Below are 25853 nucleotides of genomic sequence, written 5' to 3' on the forward strand. Positions count from 1 at the left end.
TAGCAACACTGCATTAAGTCCATCGTGCGTGATTTCCATTTGCTATGTGGATGAAGCTATGGGGGCAATTAGTGCTATCTAGCCAAAGAATCCCCTACTCCACATGTCTGACGCCTGCTAAATCGAAGGTACTATCATAGATATTACTGGAAAACATAAATCATCCCACCGCGATCCACGCTAACTGTCATCCCATACGGTACCTCGAGAACTGCCACATCGAGAATCATGTCTAAGTGACTCCTCAACAATTGCTGTTGCTGCACACTGATCATTGTATTACGTGACGGCCGCGTTGCTGGCACTGTTGAGCTACCTTTCTTCAAGTCGGTTGCAGGCCGTCCAGCAGAAGAATTAGACGCACCAGGGCTGGGTAACCACTCCGTTGTAATTGTTAACGAAGGCGTGGGGTGCGTGATTTCATACCGGGGTTTTGTTGACGTTCCGGGAGAATCGAATATGAAATCAGGGGCGCTAACTATTGTTGATGCATCCGGGTGGGAGGTGTCCCAAAATCGAACTATGCGGTCTGCACCCCCAGAAACAAGAAAACCACATTTGGAAGAGGAGGTATTCTCGAGTTGGGCTCCGACAGCGGCATTGGGATCAGGGACATCAAGACCCACCGTAATGGCGCAAATTCCATTTCGCTCGGAGATATTGCTGTTGGAGGATGGTTCAAGTGACGAAGTAGCAGCGAAGCGTGAAAGAAGAGACTCAGGCTTTTCATCGTCAACGCGCCATGGCTCATATGCCTTCCAAGTTGTGTCTGGGGTAAAATGGGCGTTGCGTTGTGTTGCAGTAGCTTTATTGGCGCCATTGGTACTAGGGCTATTGCCCGTTATAGCAGTACGATATACCTCTCGACATTGGGCCTTGTCTATGTCCCAGACCATAATTTCAGAGCTATTGCTTCCCCCACCGGCAACGCAGACCCATCTTCCCCGACCTTTCAAAGGATGGATAACAAGGCGGTGAATTTGCGTACCACCAGGAAGTCCCCATGACTTCATTAATATACAAAATCGGAGATCCCAAAGGTTCATTATTCCGTGCGTCGTACCAACAAGGAGCCAATTTCGCTTTCTATCCACGCAAAATGTGGTTGGAATTCCATATTGCACCGGATTTTGAAGTATAAAAATTTCTTTCATCGATTTTAGGTCCAGAGCAATGATTCTAGATCGGCTGGTGGCCATTAAGAGCATTGAATGTAGATCTGTCCGATAATGTTCCATCCAAACGGCGTATTCGCTTTCCTCCACATTGGACATGATCCTATACTCTCTGACAAGCCGGGGTTTACCATACCGAGGTGTATCGTTGATATTTTGATAATCTATCCGAATAGCATGAACGCTACCATCCGTTGCTGCGCTGATGAAAGTGTATGTATTTTCGACGAATGTCACACATTTGACTTTTGCTCCTGCATCGTGGTGATGTGTTTGGCGAGACCGCGGTGTTAGATTCTTCTCTAGGCGATTAGTATCCCATACTTTCACAGTACCGTCATCCGAAGCGGTTACGAAAAAAGCATGGTCCGGAGCTACAGCAACTCTGTTAACTGGACCAGTGTGTTCACCAAACATTGCAACTAAAGTTCCTTGTGGTCTCCAAGGCATGTTTGACGAGTGTCCACTAGCCTTTTTGATCGGGGCTTTGCTAGAAATTGACATCACAATTGGACCAAAATCAAACAGATCTGTCGGATAATTCTCTGTAAATACAGTATCTAAGAGTCTCAAAATTGTGGGGTCATTGCCTCGGTAGGTGTGGTTTGCGTGATACTGCCGACTCTGTTCTGCGGCCTGCATAGTAGGTTGCGTTTGCGATGGGCTACCCCGAAATGGGGTATCAACTTCTCCAAGGACATTGGTAGAAGTAGTTGCGGTTTCAGCATAGGCTTTATAGTTCTCCTGACGATTAAGAAGGTTGATTGCACTGTGTTTCCTCCGGATATCCTCGTTCCCAGCCTGTAAAGAAGCAGTGTCTGATCCTCGCATAGATGAACTGGTCCTGGTAACAGACGTCCCTGCTCCAATCTGGTTTCCTGTATTTCGTAGTTCGGAGTCTAAAGCTGCAGTAGATGAATTAGTGGATTCTGGCAAATCGGTCGGCAGGGTCGGCGAATGGTCTTCTAGGGAATCTTGTCCCAAACACCCTGGACTGCGCTGACGAGTCGATACTGCTTCGATACTCTGAGGCCTGGAGAGGCGATTTGGTAGATTTCTCTGGGAGACCCCACCATTTCCACCAATCGTGGTTGATGCGTCAAGTAAAGCGTCAGCAATTGTATGCGTTTTCCCCTCAGTATCGTCATCTGTCGACCGTGTCTTCCTAATAGTTGGCGAATATACAGGCTGCTTTGGCCCTTGCTTCTTATCAAATATAACGGTCTGTAGCGTCACATCATATTGGCGTAGTGGGACTATATCGATAGAGGTATTAGAAGGTTGAGGCTCCTTCCGCCGACCAACAGCTACTCTCCAGATATACTCCTTTAACGAAAGAAGCTTGAACTCGTCTTCCGGGCCCATGCCTAAATTCCTCAGGCGGCTGATCCATTGCTGATCCTCTTTGCTTGTTGCAATATTGCTCAAAGCTGACCGGCGAAGTTTTCCAAAATTCGTGACCGAACTGCCCCCTAAAATAAAGGTACTGTCTTGCGCAGCCGAGCTCCAAAAGGCACCCTTTTCGGCCTTGGTAGCCCAAACCAACGCCATGTCAAACACACTTTTTGGCAATGGCTTTTTGAGTGCATCCAAAAGTTGAGATTCGGAGATATCCGTAGTGTTGGCTTTGAGAAATGGACGCACAAGAGGTGACACAATGCAATATTTATCGGCAATAGAGAGAAAAGAGGTGGATGCAACAACAAGATGCACAGCTGCTTCGCGTATCCATGGGCTTGGGTGTACAAAAAATCGTATCGTAATGTACAAAAGGTCCCAGGTAGTTGATCTTTGAAAAAGACCAAGATTAGCCATACTAGCAAGGGACCTGAGAACACGCTCAACCACAAACTCTTCCGGGTCAGCCATTGATTGAATCATAAGTGGAAGTATAAATTCCTCGACACTGGTGCTACCAACGTATGCAGCAACACCCACAACGGCCTCAAAAAATGCACATTTCAACATCCAGTCCGCGTCATTCAAATATGTGTTTAAGTGGCTTAGAATGACTTCGTTAACTTTTGGGTTACCAAAGAAAACGCAAAGGCTAGAAACGGAGCCTAAAAACGCTCGACGAACAGAAACGTCCGGGTCAGTTAGCAAAGCCTTAACATGGAATTCAAAGAAATCCAGCAAATCCGCCCGAGCAACGTCGAACAGGTTATGGTAAGAAGCGTCATCTGCCCAGCCCAACTCTGATCCCACGGGGACTAATTTCATTAAACGTACGTCTGATCGCAGAGCCTGTACCATATCTAAAACACGAAGTGAAGATTGAGCAAGAGAAGCAATGCAAGATGCATATGCAGCCCTGACCATGGGAGCTGGATTACTACTAGGGCCCAGAATGAGCGGCCGAAGTCTTAGAAATATGTACTCCGGGTATATATATGCATTTACCGGAGATACAACCTGAACTTTATCGAGAAGTTGTGTCAAACTTTGAACGGCCGCAATCTTGACAATATCAGAGCGATCATTTAGTAAGAGTATAAGGAAGGGTAAGATCCTGTCCAACTTTGCTTCGTCTGGGACTTTGTGCGCGAATGCGAGAAGGATATCGCATGCTTTTGCCCTAGCAGACGCTTTGGCCGTATTTCGCAAGCTTGAAACTACAAGTGTTAGAAACAATAGTATACCGTCGACATCGCCAGGAGCGGACTTCGAAGATAATGTCTCGGATATAGGCAAATCTAGTTGGAGTGATTCCATTTGACTTGTCAACCGCGGGGTAGCGGTGTTTGATGTTTCAGGAAAGGTTTGGGGGTGAATTCCCAAAAAGTAAGATATTTTGTCAAAATCGAGAAAAACTCTCTCAATCCTGTTATCGGCTTCATTAATATTTGTGGTGCAAAGGTGGCCTGATGATGGATCGGTGATCATTCCCATATACTGGTGAAGAAAGCTGTAAAAGTATTCGGGAAATGTTTTCTTCCTCCAAAAGTTTAAGCATTCTTCAGCCGAGTACCGTGATTCTGGATCGATGCTTATCATGTGTAAGATAAGCTCCCTAACATCTGGATCCTGTATTTCTGCCAGACGGCCTTGCACTGGGTTATATTCACCTTTGCGATATTTATAGAGCTGGCTTAGTGTAAAGGTCGGAGATTCCAGAAATAATTCTGCGATTACGCATCCAGCACTGAAAATATCCATCGCCCAGTTGACTTGAAGACCGTCTGGACTTTCACCAACGTTCAAAAACCTCTCAGGAGCTAGGTAGCAAGTCCGGCGACCAGAAGTGTCGAAATAAAATGAGAAATCGGCTGGGTTGTCTTCAGGGAGATATGTTGGTTTGAAAGAAGATGAAAAGTCGGATAGGTAGACCCAGTTCCACGATGTAACCAAGACATTTTCGCTTTTTATGTCGCCATGAAAGATGTTTTGAGAGTGACAATCACGAAGGACAGAGAGCAATTGGAAGGATATCCACTTCTTTTCCATGTCTTCTAAAAAGGGTCGTGTGCTAGAACAACTTTAGCGGCGTGATGGTAATTTTGGGCGAAAGGCGAGTAACATATGCGTACCTGATCCGGTCATATAGAGAGCTGTGAATGTACTGACGCACCAGATACCCACTGGTTGCAGTCTCAATCACCCGCTGATATGGAAGGGCGTTTGGGATGGCAGCCAAAACTTTTCTCTCACCTATCAATGTGTGAGGTCAAACGTCAAAGTATGCAATGGGAGATTTGCTTAGAAGGTACGGACGAATTATGGCTTTGATATACGGGTCAAGCTCCAAATTTGGGTACGGCTTCATGATCACCTTAACAAACACTATCCCATTGTGTTGTCGAGCACGTATGCTTTTCATAAATCTTGCCGTTCCCAGGGATTTTTCGTATACAAGGTCGGCCAACTCTGGTATGTCGATGCCAGCAGACCCCGCAGAAAGGGTGGTAATAGAGTATCCCTGACCCATGATGAGTATCCTCCCTTAGTCCAGTCAAGTAGAGGAGAAAATGAAGAGCCAGAACATCAACTTCGACCAAGGGGTATAAATGCCAAGCCACGGTTTCCAGTGATTCTATTCATCCGGCACCCATTGCTTGCCTTGCAAGATTGTCTAGGAATTCCCCGCTCCCAACCTAAATATTAAGGTAAACGATTTCTGAGCGATTAACTATCATTATGAAAAATGCAATAAAGCATCCGAGCTAGACAAAGCTGGATCGCCTTCCTGAGATTAAGCAATCTTGCTGGAAGTTGCTTGCATTCATCGTGCTGGCCATGGAGGAAGCTACGCTGAGTAAGCACATTCTAGCCTATTTTGGCGCTCACGCGATCTGGATGACTAATAATAAGGAGCATGACTCAGCACTGGAATTTGGGCCAATCATGGGAAGCGGGGAAAGCGCCAAGTTCGTCGGCTGTCCGCCTTCCACAAATAGCTCTCAGCCCTGCGGTTTGTTTATATGAGACTGCCATTTGGCTGCCTCTCGTCTGCCGGCCAGACAGAATAGACCGACCTTAAGCCCCCTCTGATAGGCTTAGGTGTTTTGTGTGTCCTGCAAGCACGCTCGGTGGCTGAAATGATAGGCTACGGTTCCTCCTTTTTTTGCTGCACGAGACGGTCGCACTATGCGGGCTCTCTGGTCTTATTTGCAATACCAGGGGGCAGCGGGCAATTCATTGGCTCTGGCATTTAGGTTCAGCGCCGCGCTAAATTCAAGGAAAATACACCTAATTAACTAATTCCCTGACAAATTCAGACGTTTATCGCTCGTGAGATGGCGAAAGATGATGGGATACCCATGGGGATAGTATGCTATGGTTGCAACCCGTCTAGGCAGCCTCAAATGTCTTCTTGGGCTCTCCATACCGCCGGTCCCCTCCCAACCTCGCCGGCAAGCCGCTTAGAGACACCGGGAACCGACAGTTGACTGAAACAACTCATATTAAGGGAGCGCCTTGCCATTCCTGGCATCTCCCTTTGGGCAGTGTCAATTTGGCGGCTGAACTAGTACGACTGACTTGCGCATAGTATGTGCATACATATGGATCCTGTCTTGTGGCTAGTTAGCTTTTTGCCCCAAGCCCAAGGCCTGGAAATAAGACCGCGGTTCCGGAAGCCTTGAGTCTCGAACCTCACGAGGTAACGCATCGCTAAATCAGAATTTGCTGTCGAATCGATAGCACTGCCCCTTGAACAAAGCCTCACTTCTTTGCTGCAGAACTTGGAACCGGAAGCAATGTCATGCATACCCCAGGCATCACTCTGCGCAATTACGCAGTAGTACAAGCAAAGTATGACTCTATAGTCTATTGATAGTGATGTCTCATTCCTGCGGTCCAAGACTATGAGCTGTTGCCTATTTACCAGCTGTTAGATGGACAAACGTGGAATACACTTTTTTACTATATTTGACCCCCAAAACTACAACCGGACGACCACCGCCACCACACACACACACACACACAGCTATATTTTGTCTACCTACAGCCACTTTCAGAGGTAGCCGCACCAGTTACTGGAAAGTAGGCTCCTGTGATCTCCCAGTTGCGATTAGAGCGGCTCCCAGCCCATCTACTCTGTTTAAAAATACCGCCGTATACGTAGTGACATGCAGATCAAGGATCAGAGGCCGACATGCGTCGGGCCAGTACCAGACATATCCTCAGCTGGGTTTTGCCTAGAACTATAGGTGCAATGTCAGGGTTGCTAAACGCCTCACGCCTTGAGCCCCCAAATTATCCGCATAATGAAAATTGCTGCGTCCATGCCACCTAGAGCGATCACCTGGAAGCCGATCAACAGCAGCGGCCCCTACATAGCTAAAGTACGCCGATGATTAGTTAGCCAGTGAACTATCTCGATGTGAATCGCCTCGAAATGCCCACTGACATGCTCCGGGGCCCACCTGCATTCTCGCACTCTTTCGCGCTTTGCGCCAGCGGGGTCCAGAGGCATGGGCTCCGTTTCTTGTGCTTCGCGTACATTGTTTGCTTCCCAAAAACGTGCAAGGAATATCAGCAGCCAGTGCACTTCCATATGTATGTATGTACCTATACCTGCCCGGGTCCCTTCATACATACCTATACGGGGTATTCGTTGTTCCCGCCTGTTACCGAAACGAACAATACGGAGAATGGCTGTGTACTCCGTACGGGTGCCTTTTAGCGTGCGGACCAACCACACTCCGCAACGCCACAGTCGACCCAGACCGTCGGGCCCGTTTTCCCGTATTACCCTGTATGACGCCGCGTATTGATCGTACGCCCGCTCCTCCGCAGTACTTACGTCAAATCCTTTCTTTTCAGTTCCCGGGCCTGAGTTTGTAACGCTGTGCTTTCCCAAGCGACCGTGGCTGAAGCTGTCTATCGCCCACTCTTTCCGCCTCTCTAATTGCGGGTCCGGTGTTTGACTCGGTATGCTCCATCAAGCCCGTTGATTACACGCGCACTAGCTGGCCCCCTTGTCCTCTCAGCCAGATCTCCTGCTACCCAAATGCAGTATGGATTCCTGTCGTGGGTGTCTGGCCGCTAGAGCGATGCCTGATCCGCTCCCTTTCACTGCGGAACGGAGTGTGCCTTGTGGATCATGCACCCCCGTTTCCTCTAGAACTACTGCCTGCTACTTACTGCTAGCTGCAGATGAGCCCTACTTTATATACTTTGCCTCGCCAATTGGGGACCCTGCTTTGTGAAAATCCTCTGTCCACTCATACAATTTTAGTGACATAAAACTTCAATATCTGCCAGTCCTTTCTTTCTCTTTACCATTTCCTATTTCTCATATTTATACCAAAAGCATCCTTAAATAGGCCGAAATTGATCTGAGCTTAATATCTTTTTGACACCGTATCTACTCTATATATACGGCGCGGAGTGATGGATATAGGATCGTTGCCATACTCTACTGGTTCTCATCAATGCTGTCTTCCGCAGGCACCGCGTTCCGCTATGTCTACACCTCCATATCTCACGCCGCCACAAACCCGTGCTCACGTGTCACAGATGGGTGGGCTTGATCTATTACATTGCCAGTCTGATCAAAAAGTTCACGCCTTTACGCCATCACAGGGTCTACTCTCCACTGCAGTGAGCTGGCCCAGCAATACCAATTCGACCCAGAGCTATTCGAACCCCGTTGCAAAACTTGGAGAATATCTACATTTAGGAATATATGAGGGGGTTGATGCCCTACCCTCCCATACTTCACCTTTCCTAAGTCCTCACACAACCTCCACCCCGAGCACAATGGCTTCCCTCAGTTCTCCAATGATACGGGAAGAATCTGCTGGCCTGATGCGCGGGTTACAACGGAATACAGATCTTCCTCTAGCAGCAAGTTCTGAAAAAACGATTAAGACCATGCCCCATAGCAAAAACATATCGAGAACATTCCCCCAAGCCAATTCCTCTTATGAAATGCCACGTTTTGCTCCTATAGAAACCGATCCCACACCATCCAACACACTTCTTGAACTGGACAACATCATCAAAAGAGAGTGGTGTGACGGCGGAGTGGCGACCCAACCTGTGCCAGATATCACCAGCAACCCTTCCAATGTTACTGCTATGCGTATTTCGGAGGTTCCAAAACGATTTCACAAAAGTATAACTGCTATTAGTAGCAAATATGGGTGCCCGCAGTGTGGGATGCAGTTCACCAGAAAGTCCAATTGCAAGTCACATATAAAGATACATGATCCAAACCGGAAATATTCTCACCAATGCACCGTGACGTACTGTTTAAAGCAGTTCAGTCGAAAAACTGACCTTACCCGACATATTGATAGCGTGAGACCTCAGCATTTACTTTTATATTAAAGAGTATGCTAATAAAGTGGCTTTATAAGGTTCATAAGAAGATTCGGAAGTTTGGTTGCTCTCAATGTGGACATCATTTTGCACGGCAAGATACTCTAAAACGGTATGTACTCGTGTTGTTCTCTTTCATGTCTGGAATTAATCCTAACTCCATCATAGCCACTGTGCAGATGGATGTCGAAGGCAACGTAGTCAATCTGATTATGCACCGGGAGTTTCATCATACTGTAGAACTCCTCAGGTGTTGCAGAAATAAGCTCCGCTTTCCCAAAGGGTCGCAGAAACTCAACCGGAGAGATATAGCCCATGGGGCGCCGATTTTCGAAAGCGACTAACTAGATACGATTGATACATTTCGCTAGGATACACCGGATTTCTTTTTTTTTCCCTGACGAGTTATGCGAAACTGTGAAGCTAGCGTAGAAGACGGAGGACAGCTTGAAATTCTTTTGTTTTGGTTTTCAATTGGCATATTATACGGAGTAATTACGCTCATAGAACTCGTTTCCTGCTTACTATCATAATTTCCCTAAACATCAGCAAATAAAATTGTCATGTATGCATCCAATTTTGGTGTCCTTTTGTTGCGGGTTGAATCGGGTCGGGGGGCTTTGATGTCGGCATCTTCTTGCATACGGACGTCCCACAACCGGAAAAGATTCGGGACTTGAGAGTTGTTCTCCGAAACTTCGAATGTAACTAATTCCTTTTCTTTCTTTTTCTATGCCTTTTCACCCAAGCCACGCAGTTCCTTTGACGGGTTGTGGCAGAATGGGTTGTCCATTAATTTTATTTTATTTAATTTTTTTGCTTTTGGAAAGCGGATTCACAGAAGATGTGACTAACATATGGTGCAGTATTTTTGCAGTTTTTCTTTGTCTGTGGATTTTCTTTTTCTTTTTTTCTTTTGTCAGGAATAACAGCACAAAAACTAAGCATAAGGTTGAATAGACACTTGAAGTTTCACAGTGGGTTGCACTAACTAGATAATATTAATTTCTCACTGCACACCTGGCCCTTGTACACATCCACAGAACCTCAAACATGGACCCCAAGAATATTTTCTCCTTCCAAATCCCAGCGCTTCTCCTCATTGTTTCTTATTGGCTGAGACTGCTCAGCCCTATGCCATTTATGACCGTTTGCGGTTTAGCGGCCGGCTGGGGCCGAAACTCAACCGCGTAGGGCTGAGCGTCCATCGCCAAAAGCGGAAAATTCGGTTGGCGAGTTGACGGGCAAGAGCCGGCCGTTTTACTTCGAGAGGATCTTACCAGTTTTCTACAGCCATCCGCTTTCACCACTTATACTACCGTGGCTTAACTCAATTAGCCGGGGTTTGTATCACCCCATCTTAGTACGGTTTGTTTTTGAAACACCATTGATGGCTGAGTTCGATACGGGTCTACCCGCGGAATAAGTTTCCCACAGTGCAACAAATCATTCCGTCAATAGCCTGCTAGCTCGGGTGTCGGATAATGCAAGGAGTTGTGATATAAGCACGCAGTCGTGCAGAATGCGGGCTGTTGACAGACGCCATGATTTATGAGCCGCCAATTAGAAGTGGGAATGTCCCACTGCTGCATAAGGTTTTTTTGGAATCGGCGACCAAAAAGCAACTTAGCGATGCTTGTTTGTTTGAACATTCAGACTAGTCTCAGGCTGTTGAGGATGGTGGGATGCATCGAATCTGAGGGCCAGGATCCTGCACCTGCGGCCCCTGCAGGGGTCCCTTAACTAGCGGGAGCTGATCATGGAACGAGCTCAGACCTTCGATGATTGTTCTACGCGTTTTCCGTTTGAAGTAACTCAACCCCCTGCTTTATAATCACTCACGATAAGGAATTCGTCGTGACTTGATATCCATATCTACTAACTAGTACCTGCGAGGCTTTCTTTCTTGAAAGCGGTCATTTGACAGAACTACCGAGGAAGTACAGAAAAAGCAGTGAAACAAGATATTGATTGGGCAGTCTCACTAGGCGCCGTACTGCCATCGTCTAGTCAATTGAGCGTAGCCACTTTGAAAAAAGATTTCCGATTTTTTTTATACCGGAACCTTGTAAGGAATGTGGGTCTACTCCGTACAACCCGAGCCATTGTACTACTGCTATAGCCTCATTTGGCAAATATTGCTGGATTGAGCCCCTTGCATGCCGATGGGCGTGATGTGGCTTTGATGCAACCTTCCTTTGCAGCTGTTCTTCAGACAACGTGTGCTTTCCCGCCATGATGCAAGTTTCTGGGGTTTTCCTTGTTTGGCGGTTAGCCATCGCTTGGTTTTGGCCCCCATCTCGGACGACCAACAGCCCCAGATTCTGCAGCCTAGTGATGGCCCATTACCGGGAATTTTGAAAGAGTTCCGTGGGCCCCAGGAGTCTGTTTTTACGGTACAAGTATCTGGCTTCGGACTAGTATTTCCATGAGTACAAGGCACATTTATGTACTGTACATCGCTCGAGGGTATATCTGCGTCTTGAAGTAGGGCAAACAGCCACTGATATGCCAGATTTTTGTAAAGTCCACCAAACCTATCAAAGGAGCTTCCAGAGTTAAACCTAGAGTTTGATACTAAGTGTACTTAGGATTCGGAGACCGATTCAGCTTGGGAGCATCATATCTGCTCAGGAGGACCTAATAGAAATGTAACCCAAAAACTTGACCACGAGAAATACGACTCATTCAAGTAATGAAGTAGTTTGACGGATATTCCTGTTGTTATGATAGCCGTCTATACTCCTGGCGATTGTGTTTCCCACGCACCGCCAGAACGGCCGTTACGCCGGCGTGGAAGAAAATTCCTAGAGCTAGAATTATATCATAGTACTTAAAGAACACAAAAGCCTGCCATGAAGCGATAAACAGCCTCAGGCTCACTTGATGGTAGAATAGCCGATGTAGGCGGCGCATAGTGCCCGGGGGCAGCAAGTATTTGCATTTCGGGTGCTGTTAAGGTTGCAGGCTTTGTGGCCGATGATTGAACCTCGGGCACGGAAGTGAGAGCCAGAAAAGGACTGGAGGAGGATGTGGGGTGCTAGCGAGTAGTTACATACTCCATATGTATCCAGCAAAGTGCGATATTGGTTACCGAGCTTCCCAGTAGTTAACTAGTTAGTAACTAACTAGGTAGTTTGAAGAAATCTCCTTCCCTGCCACAGAAAAATCCATGCATACTGAGTACGAGCCCAACTACATAAACCACCCGCAACCCCGCCTTACACGGCCAGGCTTTAAATTACTCGTTTCCGACCGCCATTCTCCAGACTATTACGCTGCGGCTTTCTCTTACCTCTGCCATTATTCGGCTCTCGACCCTTTATCATAATCAGATTTAATTGGCTACGGGCCATTCGGTCGATGGGAAAATGTCCGTTACTGCCACAGTTACAGAAGTTCAGCGCATTACAGGCGAGAATGTCTCTTCATTATTTCCAGATGTCGATACGCGCCTCGTCCTCGACTTGAACGAACTGCAGTCGAGGCAGTCCGCCAGAGCTGGTGGTGAATTGGATGGCTACGATGACGAGCAGGTCAAGCTGATGGACGAACGATGCATTGTGGTGGATGATAACGACCAACCTATTGGTAGTGGAAGCAAAAAGACCTGTACGATCTACTTCCTTGAGTAAGATCCATTGTTTTAGTGTATAATTTATTAACATCCATCTTTCTCGCCTTCCAGGCCATTTGATGACCAATATTGATCGTGGACTGCTCCACCGCGCGTTTTCTGTTTTCTTATTTGATTCTCAAAAACGCCTTCTTATTCAACAACGCGCCACAGAGAAAATTACGTTTCCCGACTGCTGGACGAATACATGCTGTTCACACCCGCTCGGAATCCCCGGTGAGACTGGCGTTGGGCTGGATGCTTCCGTTCAAGGGGTGCGGAGAGCAGCACAGAGAAAGTTGGACCATGAGCTAGGAATTAAAGCAGAACAAGTCCCGCTCGATAAATTCGACTTTTTGACGAGGATTTGTTACAAAGCTCCCAGTGATGGGAAATGGGGCGAGCATGAAAGTTAGTCATCACACCTATTATTCTTTCATCAATTTGTGCTGATCATTTCACAGTTGACTATATTCTTTTCATCCAAGCCGATGTTGATCTTGATGTCAACCCCAATGAAGCTCGCGATACAATGTATGTCACCTTGGCTGAGCTGAAAGAGTTACTCAAGCGGCCTGATTTGAAATTCACACCTTGGTTTAAACTCATATGTAACTCAATGCTTTTTGAGTGGTGGGAAAATTTTGGGACTGATTCATTTAAAAAACACCTGAATGACACAGAATTGCACAGGATGGTGTGATACCTGTTTTGTTTGTGGGACATTGATATACTCACATTGGATATATTAGATGGTATATCTGTTTTGCTCCATGTTGGAAATATCCAGAATGTATTTCGGGTTATGATTCATAAACACAAAAAGTTAAACACTGGCAAAAAGGCTTCAGCATATCATTGACATATGACTCTAATGTGCTCCATGCAGAGAAGTAGTAGATAACCGAAATTTTCATAACTCCAGAAATATGCATCATGAAAACACCAACTAACAAAGCCTAGAATTGGTAATAACAAGATCAGGATGTGAACAGCGCAAGGCTTTGTCAAACGTAGCACAACATAAAGTTTCGCAGGAAAAACGGGGCCACAATTCAAGAAAACGCCATATCGCCTATGTTGAGTATAGAACCCAAATAAATAATCCAAGCTGTCGATCCCTTCAAGTTCTTAGGCCGTCTTGTTGGTGCTAAGCAGGATCACACATGTCCCAACGATGGCAATGGCCACGATCACAAACACGGCCTGCGAGCGCCACCCACTCTGTACTAGAGCCTTGTGCCGAGTATACTTCGTCAAGGTGCTGACATATATGACAAAACCGTTCGCCAGACATACGAGTGAAAGTACCCAGAAGATGATGCCCAGCGGAAGGGCCATGCGGCGTTCAAGGGGAGTGGGCTCGGCACGGAGATGGAAGGAGAGAACGATGGCACCGGAGACAATGCACAAGTACATAGAAAGACGCAGCCATGAGAGAAAGGTGCGCTCGTTAGCGCAGTGGTCACGACAGTCGGACGCTTTGTTCTCAAGCACAAGGGTGCCGAGGAGCGGGCGGGAGAGGATGAGCGGGCGCGAGGAGGAAAGAAGGTTACTAGTAAGATGTGGGATTCAGTGACTGTGACAAGTGGGGGCGATGGGAATGGGGGGATTTGGTGGAGGTACCCGGTTACATGCACTGGCTCGACGTTGAACGGGTTGGTGAGCGGGTTGTAGTACACATGGCGTGTTGCGTCATGCTCAACGTCGGGGCTTGGTTCTCGCGGCATGGCGAAGCATTTGATGCAGCGTCCGCTTGAAGGCTCACACTGGATGAATAGCACAGTAACAACACCACAGGTCGCAGTCTGCCAGACGCTGGCGTGGTTGGTGTAGAGATGGCAGCCGCACAGCGGCTTCAGCGTCGGGAAACGATGAGCAACGCGCCAAGCATCCTCCGCCGACGCGGGCCGGCGGAACGATTTCCCGCTCCACACGAGCTCCGCGTCAGGTGACACCGTGCGCCGTTCGAGTTTGCGCTAGTATTCACGTGACACCTTGCTTTGTCGACGCGGCGGGATTGCCGGCAATGACGGCGCGGCTCCGCTGAGCCTGTGGCGACCGCCGCTGGCGTGAGAGTTTTTCGTCTGCGGAGGCGAGCCGCACTGAGTGCTGAACAACGACCTGGCTGCCAACAGCACGCGGGCTATCTAGGGACGGAACTACTAGATCCCCATTGAGCGGGATGTTTTGAGTTCGCTGCTCTTTCACCTGGCGCCCTTCGGTTCTTGGCTTTGTACAGCTTTTCCCCTCTTGTTTTCCCAGCTTTCTCTTACAGCCCCCCGTGTTGAGAGGGGTGTTACTGCTGCCGCTGTTGTTCCCTATGCCTGGGAAAACGTATAGTTAATATCTACGCTGGCGAGTGGTAGACCTCCTTCGACAAGATGAGCCCCTTCCACACACCTCTTGACCAGTCCCGGCCTCTTCGCCGTTACGACGCCGAAGATACCGATGTAGAGAACGAAGCTCTGCTTGGGACCTCTCCGATAATGCGAACCACCAGTGCGACCTCTCATTCCCTTGCTGGTTCCTACCGACGACCGAGCTTCTTCACCATGGGCGGCAGGGGGACCGTGGTCCCGCACGCAATCGACCACGATCGACTCACACAGCAAGAATGGGAAGAGGCGGTTGATGAAGAGCGTGATTTGCTCATCGACAATCACGTCCTCTCCACGGACGCTACCCCGAAAAAACACCGAAGCCTGAATGGTCTATTCAGCCAGACCCTTCGGCAGTCGCATGGTGAACCGCCGGAAGCGAGCCTGCCACACCCCACTGCCCTGCCCGTTGCGGCCGGAACAAGCGAGACAACAGCCTTGCTTGGTCCTCCATTACAGGGTGTCAAGACCAGCACCAGTATCGATGCAATCGATAAGACTTGGGAGGATGCCGTAGCCGCCGGCCTAATCCACACGACATGGCAGCGAGAAGCAAAGGTCCTGGCAAAATACACAGCTCCGTTGATGGTCACCTTTCTTCTACAGTACTCTCTTACTGTCGCCAGCATTTTCACTGTCGGCCACCTGGGGAAAGTAGAGCTTGGTGCCGTTAGCCTAGCTAGCATGACTGCCAATATCACCGGCTATGCGATATACCAAGGTCTTGCAACGAGCTTGGACACTCTTTGCTCACAGGCATACGGCTCAGGCCGGAAGGATTTGGTAGGCTTGCAGATGCAAAGAATGGTGGTCTTTCTCTGGGTCATTACCATTCCAATTGGCTTTGTCTGGTTTTTTGCGGAAAGTATCCTGAAGATGATTGTGCCGGAGAAAGAGGTTGCAGTCCTCGCCGGTCAATACCTGAAGGTAGTATTGCTGGGTGCTCCGGGTTACGCCTGTTTTGAAGCCGGGAAACGGTTTGTGCAAGCCCAGGGTCTCTTCTCAGCTTCACTCTTTGTGCTACTCATATGCGCGCCTCTTAATGCTTTCTTGAATTGGCTTTTTGTTTGGGTAAGAAGTCCTATATTTTGCTCTCCTGGGTGTAATTCTGACGTACGAGCAGCATTTTCAAATGGGCTTTGTTGGCGCCCCTTTGGCCGTGGCTATTACCGACAACCTTCTTCCTCTGCTCCTTTTCCTCTATGTGTGCTTCATTGGGGGCCGTGAGTGTTGGAATGGCTTGACCAGAAGTGCTTTTTCGAACTGGGGCCCTATGATACGTCTCGCGCTCCCAGGCTTTCTCATGGTTGAGGCGGAAGTCCTTGCATTTGAGCTACTTACTCTCGCGTCTTCCTATTTCGGAACCACGGCGCTCGCTGCCCAGTCTGTTCTTGCGACCATCTCCAGTATTGCCTTCCAGGTCCCGTTCCCGCTATCTATCGCCGGCAGTACCCGTATTGCGAATTTGATTGGTGCGACCTTGACTGACGCTGCGCGTACTACAGCCGCTGTCAATATGGCTGGCGCCGTTATTCTGGGTATAGCTAATATTACCATACTCTCCTCTCTGCGAAATTATATTCCATTCCTCTTCACTTCTGATAGCGAAGTCGCAGGCCTTGTGGCCCAGGTCCTCCCGCTTTGCGCATCATTCCAACTTGTCGATGCACTCGCAACGAATTGCAATGGTATTCTCCGTGGCCTTGGCAGACAATCCATCGGTGGTTACGTTCAGCTATTCTGTTACTATGGTGTTGCGCTTCCAATTAGTTTTGCAACGGCCTTCGGACTCCACTGGGAACTTTGGGGCCTTTGGGGTGGTGTTGCAGTGGGCTTATTGCTTGTGTCGTTGATCGAAGGCGTTTACCTGACCAGAGTGGATTGGGAACGGTCTGTCGATGACGCGAGGAAGCGAAATGCCATGACCTAAAAAAAATAAAACGATGGCAGTATTCTTTCCGTAACTGTAAGTCACTACGGTCAAGAATACGTGTGCATATTTCTTTTGGTGGATTTACAACGGCAGTGGATGTCTGATATAAGTTTATGTTTTTTTTTCGCTTTCCCTCTTGTATCTACACGTTTGTACTGTATTTTGACGATTTTTCTTGAGGGGATCCAGCGCCTAGATCTAGAACTACGATAGCTACTACTTGGTCTAATTAATTATGATGCTCAGTATTATGAATTAACTATATGACTTTGGCGCAATCTACTAAATATATCGATCGTATATCGAAATGCAGCTTGAACCATCATGCCGAATACTTAGCCAATAGAGTCACAGTCCAATGCTTTGCTAGAAGCCTCTTTAAAAAACCCCCTTGGACACAAACGCCAACTCCAAGAAGTCAGGACGGAATTGCTAGTCTCTCAACCAAGGACTTTCATTTTCTTTTTCTTCTTCCCTGGCTCCTTTTCACCCTTGCCCTTCTGCCCTTTCTGCCAGTCTCTCCAGCTCCCTATCCTACTGTCTCTGGTCTCTTCCCACGCCTTCTCGTCTTCCCTCTTTCGCTTCCTTGCTTCCAACTCCTCCTCCTCTTTCCTTCTTTCTCTTCCTTCCTCCTGTAACTTTGCTTTCAGCTGTCTCCGCCGCCTTGCCTCTTCTTCTAGAAGCACTTCCACAGTCTTTTTACGCCACTCCTTTTTAAACTCATCCGTTTTGAGCTCTGGGGAATCTAGATTGTATTTATGTTCACGTATGAGAAGCCGCCGGGCGTCGGATATGCATTCGTCTAGGTTGGCGCGAGCTTTTTCGTCAAGAAGGAGGGTTTGCGCTTTGTTGAGGCGGTCGAATGCATCAGGCGCAAGGGGATTGGAGGTCTTGTCGGGGTGGATTAGGAGCGACTTTTTCCGGTACTGAATCTTGATGTCAGATTCTGTGATGCCAGGCTGGAGGTCGAGAACAGCATATCTAGTACCACGAGTTAGAAGACCATTGATTGCATTGCATGTTTCAGCTCAGGCTTACGCATCGAGTTGGAAAGCGTTTCTAATGCGGTCAATTTCTGAATCCTAGGATGATAGCTATTAGCGCAAGCTTGTAGATAGAAGCGTAGCTCAAGCTATCAGGATAGAAAGCACACTTTTGTAAATTCCGACGCCTCTTTCTCAAGAGAATTAAGTGCCTCCAAGTCTTCATTGAGTGACATTGTGGCTGTTGCTTTCTCCTTGTTACTCTGGCCGCTGCGGAGGAGCTTATCGATAGTCGGGATTGATGACTAAGCAGAGGCTACAACAAAAAGTTTTGGGAAAAAACGCAAGACGGCAACAAAGGGAGCTCAATCGATATTCCAAGAGCAGTCCTGGCGTGCTTTCATGGCTTCGACTCGCCCACGATCTGGGAGGGCACGGCCTCCCTTGCCTCAGAATAGCAGAAACCTTAAGCGGAAGCGGAACGAAGACGATCTCAGCAACTTGAGCCAGACTGTTGAAGCCCTCGACCCTAAAACGCTTGTCGAATCTTTCTCCGAACTCCCACTTTCAGACCCCACCTCTAAAGGCCTCTCGTCCTCGCATTTCAAAACCCTGACCGATATCCAAGCCCGAGCCGTCCCTCATGCGCTCAAAGGAAGTGATATTCTGGGCGCCGCCAAAACGGGCAGCGGAAAGACACTTGCTTTCCTGGTACCCATGCTCGAAAACCTATACAGAAAACAATGGACGGAATATGACGGGCTGGGCGCACTCATTCTCTCACCGACCCGTGAATTAGCCATTCAGATTTTTGAGGTTCTCCGCAAAATCGGACGATTCCATACATTCTCCGCGGGCTTGGTGATTGGCGGTAAGAGTCTACAGGAAGAGCAGGAGCGGCTGGGCCGAATGAATATTCTTGTGTGCACGCCAGGCCGGATGCTGCAGCACATGGACCAAACCGCGGCGTTTGACACGAATCAGATCCAGATGCTCATTCTCGATGAAGCCGATCGGATCATGGATATGGGGTTTCAAAGTACGGTGGACGCGATAATTGGTCACCTGCCTCAGGAACGGCAGACAATGCTATTTAGCGCCACTCAGACGAAGCGGGTTTCCGATTTGGCGAGACTGAGCTTGAAAGACCCGCAATATATCTCTGTGCATGAAGCGGCGGTCAGTGCGACGCCGGCCAGCCTACAACAACACTATATTGTTACGCCGTTGCCAGATAAGTTGGATACCCTGTGGAGCTTTATCCGAAGCACGCTGAAATCTAAGATACTTGTATTCTTTTCGTCGAGTAAACAGGTGCGATTTGTTTACGAAGCATTTCGACACATGCAACCTGGTATTCCGCTGCTTCATCTTCATGGCCGACAAAAGCAGAGTGCAAGAATCGACATAACCACCAAATTCTCAAGATCGAAACATTCGTGTTTATTTGCTACAGATGTTGCGGCCAGAGGACTCGATTTCCCCGCTGTCGACTGGGTTATCCAGCTGGACTGTGCTGAAGACGCAGATACTTATATTCATCGGGTCGGAAGAACCGCAAGATACGAGCGGGATGGGCGGGCTGTTCTTTTTCTTGAGCCTAGCGAGGAGGAAGGAATGCTGAAACGCCTCGAACAGAAGAAGATACCCATCGAGCGGATTAATATTCGAGAGAAAAAACAACAAAGTATAAAGGACCAGCTACAAAACATGTGCTTCAAAGACCCCGCACTCAAGTACCTTGGCCAGAAGGCGTTCACGTCCTATGCAAAGTCAATACATATCCAGAAAGACAAGGAAATTTTTAATGTTAAGAATCTGCCGCTGGAAGAGTTTGCATCTAGCCTAGGCCTTCCTGGGGCACCACGAATTAAGTTCATCAAGGGCGAGGATACTAAATCTCGGAAGAACGCGCCTCGTCTTCTTTCAACCTTGATTGACAGCGATGAGGAAGGCGAAAAGAAGAGTAAGAAAGAAGATAATGTGCGTACGAAGTACGATCGCATGTTTGAGAGAAGAAACCAAGACGTTTTGACAGAGCACTATACGAATCTGATCAGGGATGAAGATGCCGATGACAAAGATAATCCAACAGCCGATGCTGACGAAGACGATGGTTTTCTTTCCGTCAAGCGACGGTTTGGCGCGGGAGATGAAAGTCTTGGTGCCGATTTTAAATCGGCAGCCGAGATTGATGACGTTAATACGGCGGTCAAAGCTGTCCAGATCAATAATAAAGAGGCGTTGCTCATCGACTCCAACCGGCGTGAGAAACTTCTCAAGTCGAAAAAGAAGCTTCTGAAGTACAAAGGCAAGGGCACTAAGCTAGTTTATGACGAGGAGGGTAACGCACATGAGCTGTATGAATTGGAGGACGAAGAGAAGTTCAAGGCCCAAGGCCCTTCGGCAGATCAGCGTGCCAAATTCTTGGAGGTGGAGGCAGAGCGGACGAGGCTAGCGGACATTCGAGACAAGGAGATAGCGAAGCAGAAGAAGAGGGAAAAGAAAGAGAAGAGAAGAGAAATGGCACGGGCTGAAAAGGAACTGGCGAGCGGCTCTGTTGCTGTTCTTGCTCCGTACCAGGAGGGCGAAGAGGTCCCTAGGACGAAGGAAGAAGTGTATCTCACCGATGATCAGCGTGCGGGTGCCACGGGTAAGAAGCAGAAAAAGTGGTTCCAGAACGACTCTGAGGACGGTATGGAGGAGGGTAGCAAAGTCAAGAGAGTACGGTTGCAGAGCCCGGCGCAGGTTGAGACTTTGGAGGATTTAGAAACTCTTGCTGCTGGGCTGCTTGGATAACACACTGCGGGTGTAGTCTCTGTGTAGAATATTTGCACCCGATTTTGGACGCGCAATCGGGCTCGCTGATTATGGCGCCCTGCAATTGCCCGCCTCTACGGAGTATAAAGCATTGGTCCGGCGTGCACTCTTTGTGTGCTCGCTGCTTAATACGGAGTCCCTGCAAGCCAGCATTGTTTTTGGCCCGCGGTTGGATCCGGGGAAGTGCCAAGAATGCGAGTCCCTTAGCTCTGCGACCCTAGACAAACAACCCGGTCCTGTTTCATGCATTGAGATGGCTGACAGTCGTTGGGAGATATGGACGACTGCAGTGGGCGGTGGCCAGCCCGTATCTGGTGAGAGGCCGGCAAGCTCGCCATCCCGGTGGCAAATCGCTCATGTGCCCACAACGCAGGAAGACGGCCAAACGGCGTTTACAAGGCCAAAAATATGGAGCTGGAATGGGGCCTTCCATTCTTCTTCGAGAAGTGGGCGTCTCAGACTGGCCGGCCGGTATGGAGCATCGATGTGACATCTGCAGAGATAGCTTGGCTGGACTCAAGACTCTTGCGCTGCCGCGTATCTACCGGGAACTCGCGGTCTCTGATGGAGCACCGTGGCTAATCCAACGGCAATAATAATAGCTGATCCCTACCCACAGGATTGTCGCCAGAGGGGAACCTGGTGACACATAAGAAATAAATATGCCCTGCTCTGCTCCCTGTCCGCTGTTGTTCCCTAGGCGCCAGACTTGCTTCACCCAGACCTCACTCACGGCCCGTGGACTTCAAGACAACGATGGTGCTTGGGCAGCTTTGCCGCTGAATTCGACCCAACACCCTAGCAAGTTCGTTTCTCTGCGCGGCATGGTCGGATCGCGCGGTTATTAGGGGAAGAAACTTTACCATCTTGTATGCGATGCGTTCTCTGCCCTTAGCCTGCACTTTTGATCTGACGCCCGCACAGGATTCACTTGGCTGCGGAGGATTTCCCCAACTTCTATCTAGCAGGCTCTCGGGTCTCTTCTCTTTTCACTGTTGGCAAAAACATTCTTAAGATACTTGTCCAAGATGGCTTCTCCTGGTGATAACATTAAGCCCCAATTCGCGCTCGATGAAAAGGCACAAGATGTCGAAAAATCGTCGACAGAGCGACACCAGATCGAAGAGGCGCAGCCCGTCGTTGTCGCTGATAAACTTGCTCGCAAGTTGTCCGCGCGGCAAGTGCAAATGATTGCCATTGCCGGCACGATTGGCACTGGTCTCTTCTTAGGATCAGGCAAGTCGCTGGCCACGGGTGGACCGGGTTCGATGCTTCTTTCATACTCCATTGTGGGAGCTATTGTATTCGTGACTATGTTGTCACTGGGAGAGATGGCGTCCTTCATGCCCATCGCGGGTTCCTTTTGCACATATGCGGGGTGAGGGCTATTCACTTGCCCGCATCGCTGTAATAGAAACTAATTTAGTTACTCTAGGCGCTTCGTTGACGATTCCGTCGGTTTTGCGCTTACTTGGATATATTGGTTCAACGATGCTATCGCGACGGCGGCTGATCTAGTTGCACTGCAACTATTATTGACCTACTGGAGCACCGGCATGCCCGCATGGGCTTTCAGTCTGATATTCCTTTTTATCCTAATTGCCCTGAATATTGTTAGTGTCCGGGTATACGGCGAGGTATAGATATCACCTGCTTCTTCAAGTAAGTGGCCAATGCTAACTGTCCCGCAACAGATGGAATACTGGATGAGTATTCTAAAGGTCGCTACTATTATTGTATGTTTGCCACTTCTGAAACACATTATCCCCTGCTTATCCTTCAATAGGTCTTCATCATACTTGGTATTGCGGTTAATTGTGGTGCCAATACCAATAGAGAATATATTGGAGGGAAGTATTGGAACATGGGAGAGGCCCCCTTTGTTGGAGGCATAGGCGGTTTCGCTTCCGTCTTTGTCACCGCTTCTTTTGCCTAGTATGTCCTCAAATATGGATAAATTCCTATGGCCGTTGCTGACATTATATAGCGGTGGTACCGAATCCATTGCCATCACTGCCGGTGAAACCCGCAACCCAACACGCAATCTTCCTCGTGTTATTCGCAATGTCTTTTGGCGCATTTTAATATTCTATATCCTCGCGGTCCTTGTTATCGGTCTCAACGTCCCGTACAATTATCCCAATCTGGCTTCAAAAAACACTCGCACTAGTCCCTTTACTATTGTCTTCCAGATGGTCGGAAGTAAAGTTGCAGGGAGTTTTATCAATGCGGTCATTATGACCAGTGTCATTTCAGCAGGAAACCATGCCTTATTTGCGGGTGCAAGATTGCTCTATACCCTTGCTGTGGACAGGCATGCCCCAGCATTTTTCGGGCTTTTAACCCGACGTAAGGTTCCGTGGGTAGCCGTTCTGGCTACCTCTGCCTTGAGCGGATTATGTTTTGGCGCGAGTTACATTGGTGCAGGACAGTTATGGACGTGGATGCAAAAGTTAGTTTTATTATTCCCCGTTTTTTCATTTCTCTTTTCGCCCACCAAATTTTGCTATGTAAGGAAACGCCAAGCTAACAAATCTCCCTTTAATCAGCATTGTTGGTGTTTCCAACCAATTATCTTGGGTCTTCATTGGCGTCGCTTCCCTCCGCTTTCGCCGCGCTATCGATGCCCAAGGTCTTACGCATCTCCTCCCTTTCAAAAACTGGACTTACCCATACGGGCCTATACTATCTATCATCTTGAATAGTGTTCTGATTCTTGTTCAAGGCTGGTCAAGCTTTTCTCCGCGTTTTAAGGGCGTGGATTTCGTGAGTTTCTATGTTCAGTTACCCATCATGGCGGGGTTGTATGTTCTGTGGAAGGTTTTGAAAAAGACGAAGTGGGTGAAGATTGAAGAGATGGATCTTGTCACTGATCGGTGGGATGGAGGTCGTTTTGGGCCAGGTAGTGGCTCCGAGGCTACTCTTGCTGCCGCCAGAGGTGATGATTGGAGAGATGAGACGACATGGACTGGCACCAGCCGCAAAAAGCCGTTCTGGAAGTTGCCCTGGAGCGAAAAGGCTAAGAGAGCAGGGCAGTGGTTGTTCCTCTAATGGGTCTAGACACTGAATGGAGCACTATAACAGTACACATTACGCTCGGCATAAAGTCCCACTGTTGAAACAGTAACGGGTTTCAGATGTCGTCCAGGCAGTATATATGTTTTTCGGCTTTTTAGACACGTCCCACCATACAAATAGAAAAATATACACGGCCACAGTGATAGTAAGTGTGATATACATTTTCAAGATCCCAGGGTAATGGGCCCGATCGTCCATGGAGGTAATTCTTGAATAAACTCGAAAGCGTCGATAGTATTTAGAAGCAACCCCAACAAAAAAACCAAGTTATCAATTTTGGATGTTATATACAGTACATAGACAAGAGTAAAAACTTAGGATTTCTTGTATTTCACAATATTGAATTGAGCCACAAATTCACAATGCTAACTAAGCCTTCGTATAGGTTCCAGCCCAAATGAAGCTTTAAAAATGAATGGCCGTCACACACGTCGCATTGCATCCAAAAAGTAAAGACAGGAGACTTCAGCCATTGACCATCTCCCCGAGTTCCATCTTTCTCCGTTTTACGGGTTGGGTTTCCTTGCACATCAAAACACCTTCGTTAACTGACATCGAAGTGATATCTCTGGAGCCGCCGGTGGCAACAGCAGACGTAGAAAAGCATCGCTGCCGCTGAAGCGGCTCTGACGGCTGCCTGAGAGGCGGAAGAGAGTAGGATGGGGAAACCAGTGCCTGTTCATGACTCCATCTCCGTTCAATCCATCCGTTCTCTTCTCGTGTTAAGGGCGAAATCGGGTACTGATGGATATCATGCGATTTCTCATTGCGCGGCTCTCCCCTCACAGACCATGGCGATGAGGTATTGCTCCGTACTTGGCTATCAAATGAGAAGTCAACCTTCAGTTTAGTGAGAAGTGGAGGAATTGGCGGCAGCCTAATCACGGAGTTGGCTCCATATTGAGTTTGTCCTGGAGCAGAAGATAATGGCGTAGAGATAATTGATTTGTATTGTCGAGGTGAGCGTGGTGGAGGAAATTGGTCCCTGGATAAAAGAGAAAGATTCGAACCATCATCTGAGGAGCGTGGAGGAACAGGGGCCCGAAGCACGGGGCTAGAAACAGAGGTATGTCGATCGACAGAAAATGGCCCACTCTCCCTCGATAGCGGACTCTGTATAAGTACAGTGCTTAGAGGCGATGACGGCGGTACAGTTGCTGATGGTGAAGGAAGCATTGAGGTGCCCCATTGGCGTGTTGCTATGTGAGCTGGGGGACTCGCCCTCATGATCTGATCTCCATTTGTATGAGCAGGGGGAGGATTGCGAAATTCGGTATTTGGGCGAATCTCTCTGGATAAAGATCCTCGTCCATGCCCATCTGGAGCAGTAGATTGATGGGAATGTGGCAAATTGGATGGTTGGTTAAACCCTGGTTCATAGCCCCGTATAGGGCCCTCCTCAGCTTTCAAAGGGGGTCTTCCTCTCCTTTTATGTGTCACATCAACACAAGAAGACTAGATAAACGTTAGTAAGTGTCGTTTTTGTTTCATGATGACCTTTATAAGGGCCGTTGGGGGTATAATATGGGGGTTACGTACTTCTTTTCCGGCGACAACACACCTTCGACATGGTCGTGCAGAATCGCACCCTAAATGCTTACGTTTGCAGTTCACGCAGGCGGAAGCAACATGGGCCTTTGCCCGGCGAGTTGATCTCGGTGGTAATGCGGCTGGTCTTGGTGGGATGGGCGCCACTGCAGTAAGAGCAGGTAGTAGCTGCGGTGGTCCAGGCGTTGCTGAGTTTACAGATAGTAATGAAGTAGCTGGAGTTCCCGTGTAAAGAGACCTTTCGCTAACAGAGCTGCTAGAAATTCCCTGGGGTTTAGAAGTATAACTGTCATACTTCACAGAGAGCTTAGAAGCTGTAGTAGGGGACTCTGAACGCTTGCGCTTTGATTGTTGGCATGGACTTGAGTGGCCTCGCAGGGAGGGAGACCCAGGCATAGGAGGGGAGGGGTAAGGGTTCTGAGAGACGTAGGCACAGAAACTATCCGACACGCTCCGATGCAATGAGAATTTGAGCGGGTCAGAGCTAGATCCGTAGGTGTGGCGGAAGGCCGTGAAGGGGAGCGGTTCAACGGGTCGTAGGGACTGCAT

The 25853-nt window shown here is 48.4% G+C and overlaps 8 protein-coding genes across 8 annotated transcripts; 5 read left to right on the forward strand and 3 right to left on the reverse strand.

Annotated features, from left to right (window-relative positions):
• Nucleotides 1-143: 143 nt before the first annotated feature.
• VPS15 (Serine/threonine-protein kinase) lies at nucleotides 144-5103 on the reverse strand (the record flags this gene model as incomplete). The annotated part of the gene is made up of 3 exons (XM_049251133.1): nucleotides 144-4644; nucleotides 4706-4826; nucleotides 4890-5103. 3 exons carry the CDS (start codon nucleotides 5101-5103, stop codon nucleotides 144-146), a joined length of 4836 nt encoding a protein of 1611 aa, XP_049109983.1.
• A 2981-nt stretch (nucleotides 5104-8084) lies between these two features.
• Nucleotides 8085-8954, forward strand: LOZ57_002052 (uncharacterized protein; the record flags this gene model as incomplete). Its single annotated transcript, XM_049251134.1, has 1 exon — nucleotides 8085-8954. The coding sequence occupies one exon, from the start codon at nucleotides 8085-8087 to the stop codon at nucleotides 8952-8954; it is 870 nt and encodes a 289-aa protein (XP_049109984.1).
• A 3362-nt stretch (nucleotides 8955-12316) lies between these two features.
• Nucleotides 12317-13264, forward strand: IDI1 (isopentenyl-diphosphate delta-isomerase idi1; the record flags this gene model as incomplete). The annotated part of the gene is made up of 3 exons (XM_049251135.1): nucleotides 12317-12557; nucleotides 12634-12972; nucleotides 13026-13264. 3 exons carry the CDS (start codon nucleotides 12317-12319, stop codon nucleotides 13262-13264), a joined length of 819 nt encoding a protein of 272 aa, XP_049109985.1.
• Nucleotides 13265-14945: 1681 nt separating this feature from the next.
• On the forward strand, nucleotides 14946-16872 carry LOZ57_002054 (uncharacterized protein; the record flags this gene model as incomplete). The annotated part of the gene is made up of 2 exons (XM_049251136.1): nucleotides 14946-16013; nucleotides 16066-16872. The coding sequence occupies 2 exons, from the start codon at nucleotides 14946-14948 to the stop codon at nucleotides 16870-16872; spliced, it is 1875 nt and encodes a 624-aa protein (XP_049109986.1).
• A 443-nt stretch (nucleotides 16873-17315) lies between these two features.
• On the reverse strand, nucleotides 17316-18094 carry spf31 (DnaJ sub C member 8; the record flags this gene model as incomplete). The annotated part of the gene is made up of 3 exons (XM_049251137.1): nucleotides 17316-17856; nucleotides 17914-17957; nucleotides 18029-18094. 3 exons carry the CDS (start codon nucleotides 18092-18094, stop codon nucleotides 17316-17318), a joined length of 651 nt encoding a protein of 216 aa, XP_049109987.1.
• Nucleotides 18095-18260: 166 nt separating this feature from the next.
• On the forward strand, nucleotides 18261-20657 carry DBP4 (ATP-dependent RNA helicase dbp4; the record flags this gene model as incomplete). Its single annotated transcript, XM_049251138.1, has 1 exon — nucleotides 18261-20657. One exon carries the CDS (start codon nucleotides 18261-18263, stop codon nucleotides 20655-20657), a length of 2397 nt encoding a protein of 798 aa, XP_049109988.1.
• A 1049-nt stretch (nucleotides 20658-21706) lies between these two features.
• On the forward strand, nucleotides 21707-23729 carry ALP1 (Basic amino-acid permease; the record flags this gene model as incomplete). Its single annotated transcript, XM_049251139.1, has 6 exons — nucleotides 21707-22056; nucleotides 22114-22315; nucleotides 22373-22414; nucleotides 22465-22613; nucleotides 22666-23130; nucleotides 23228-23729. 6 exons carry the CDS (start codon nucleotides 21707-21709, stop codon nucleotides 23727-23729), a joined length of 1710 nt encoding a protein of 569 aa, XP_049109989.1.
• Nucleotides 23730-24221: 492 nt separating this feature from the next.
• Nucleotides 24222-25853, reverse strand: LOZ57_002058 (uncharacterized protein; the record flags this gene model as incomplete). The annotated part of the gene is made up of 2 exons (XM_049251140.1): nucleotides 24222-25211; nucleotides 25296-25853. The coding sequence occupies 2 exons, from the start codon at nucleotides 25851-25853 to the stop codon at nucleotides 24222-24224; spliced, it is 1548 nt and encodes a 515-aa protein (XP_049109990.1).

The sequence above is a fragment of the Ophidiomyces ophidiicola genome, assembly GCF_022830035.1.
Source record: "Ophidiomyces ophidiicola strain CBS 122913 chromosome Unknown scaffold_5, whole genome shotgun sequence".
NCBI classification, from domain to species: Eukaryota; Fungi; Ascomycota; class Eurotiomycetes; order Onygenales; family Onygenaceae; genus Ophidiomyces; species Ophidiomyces ophidiicola.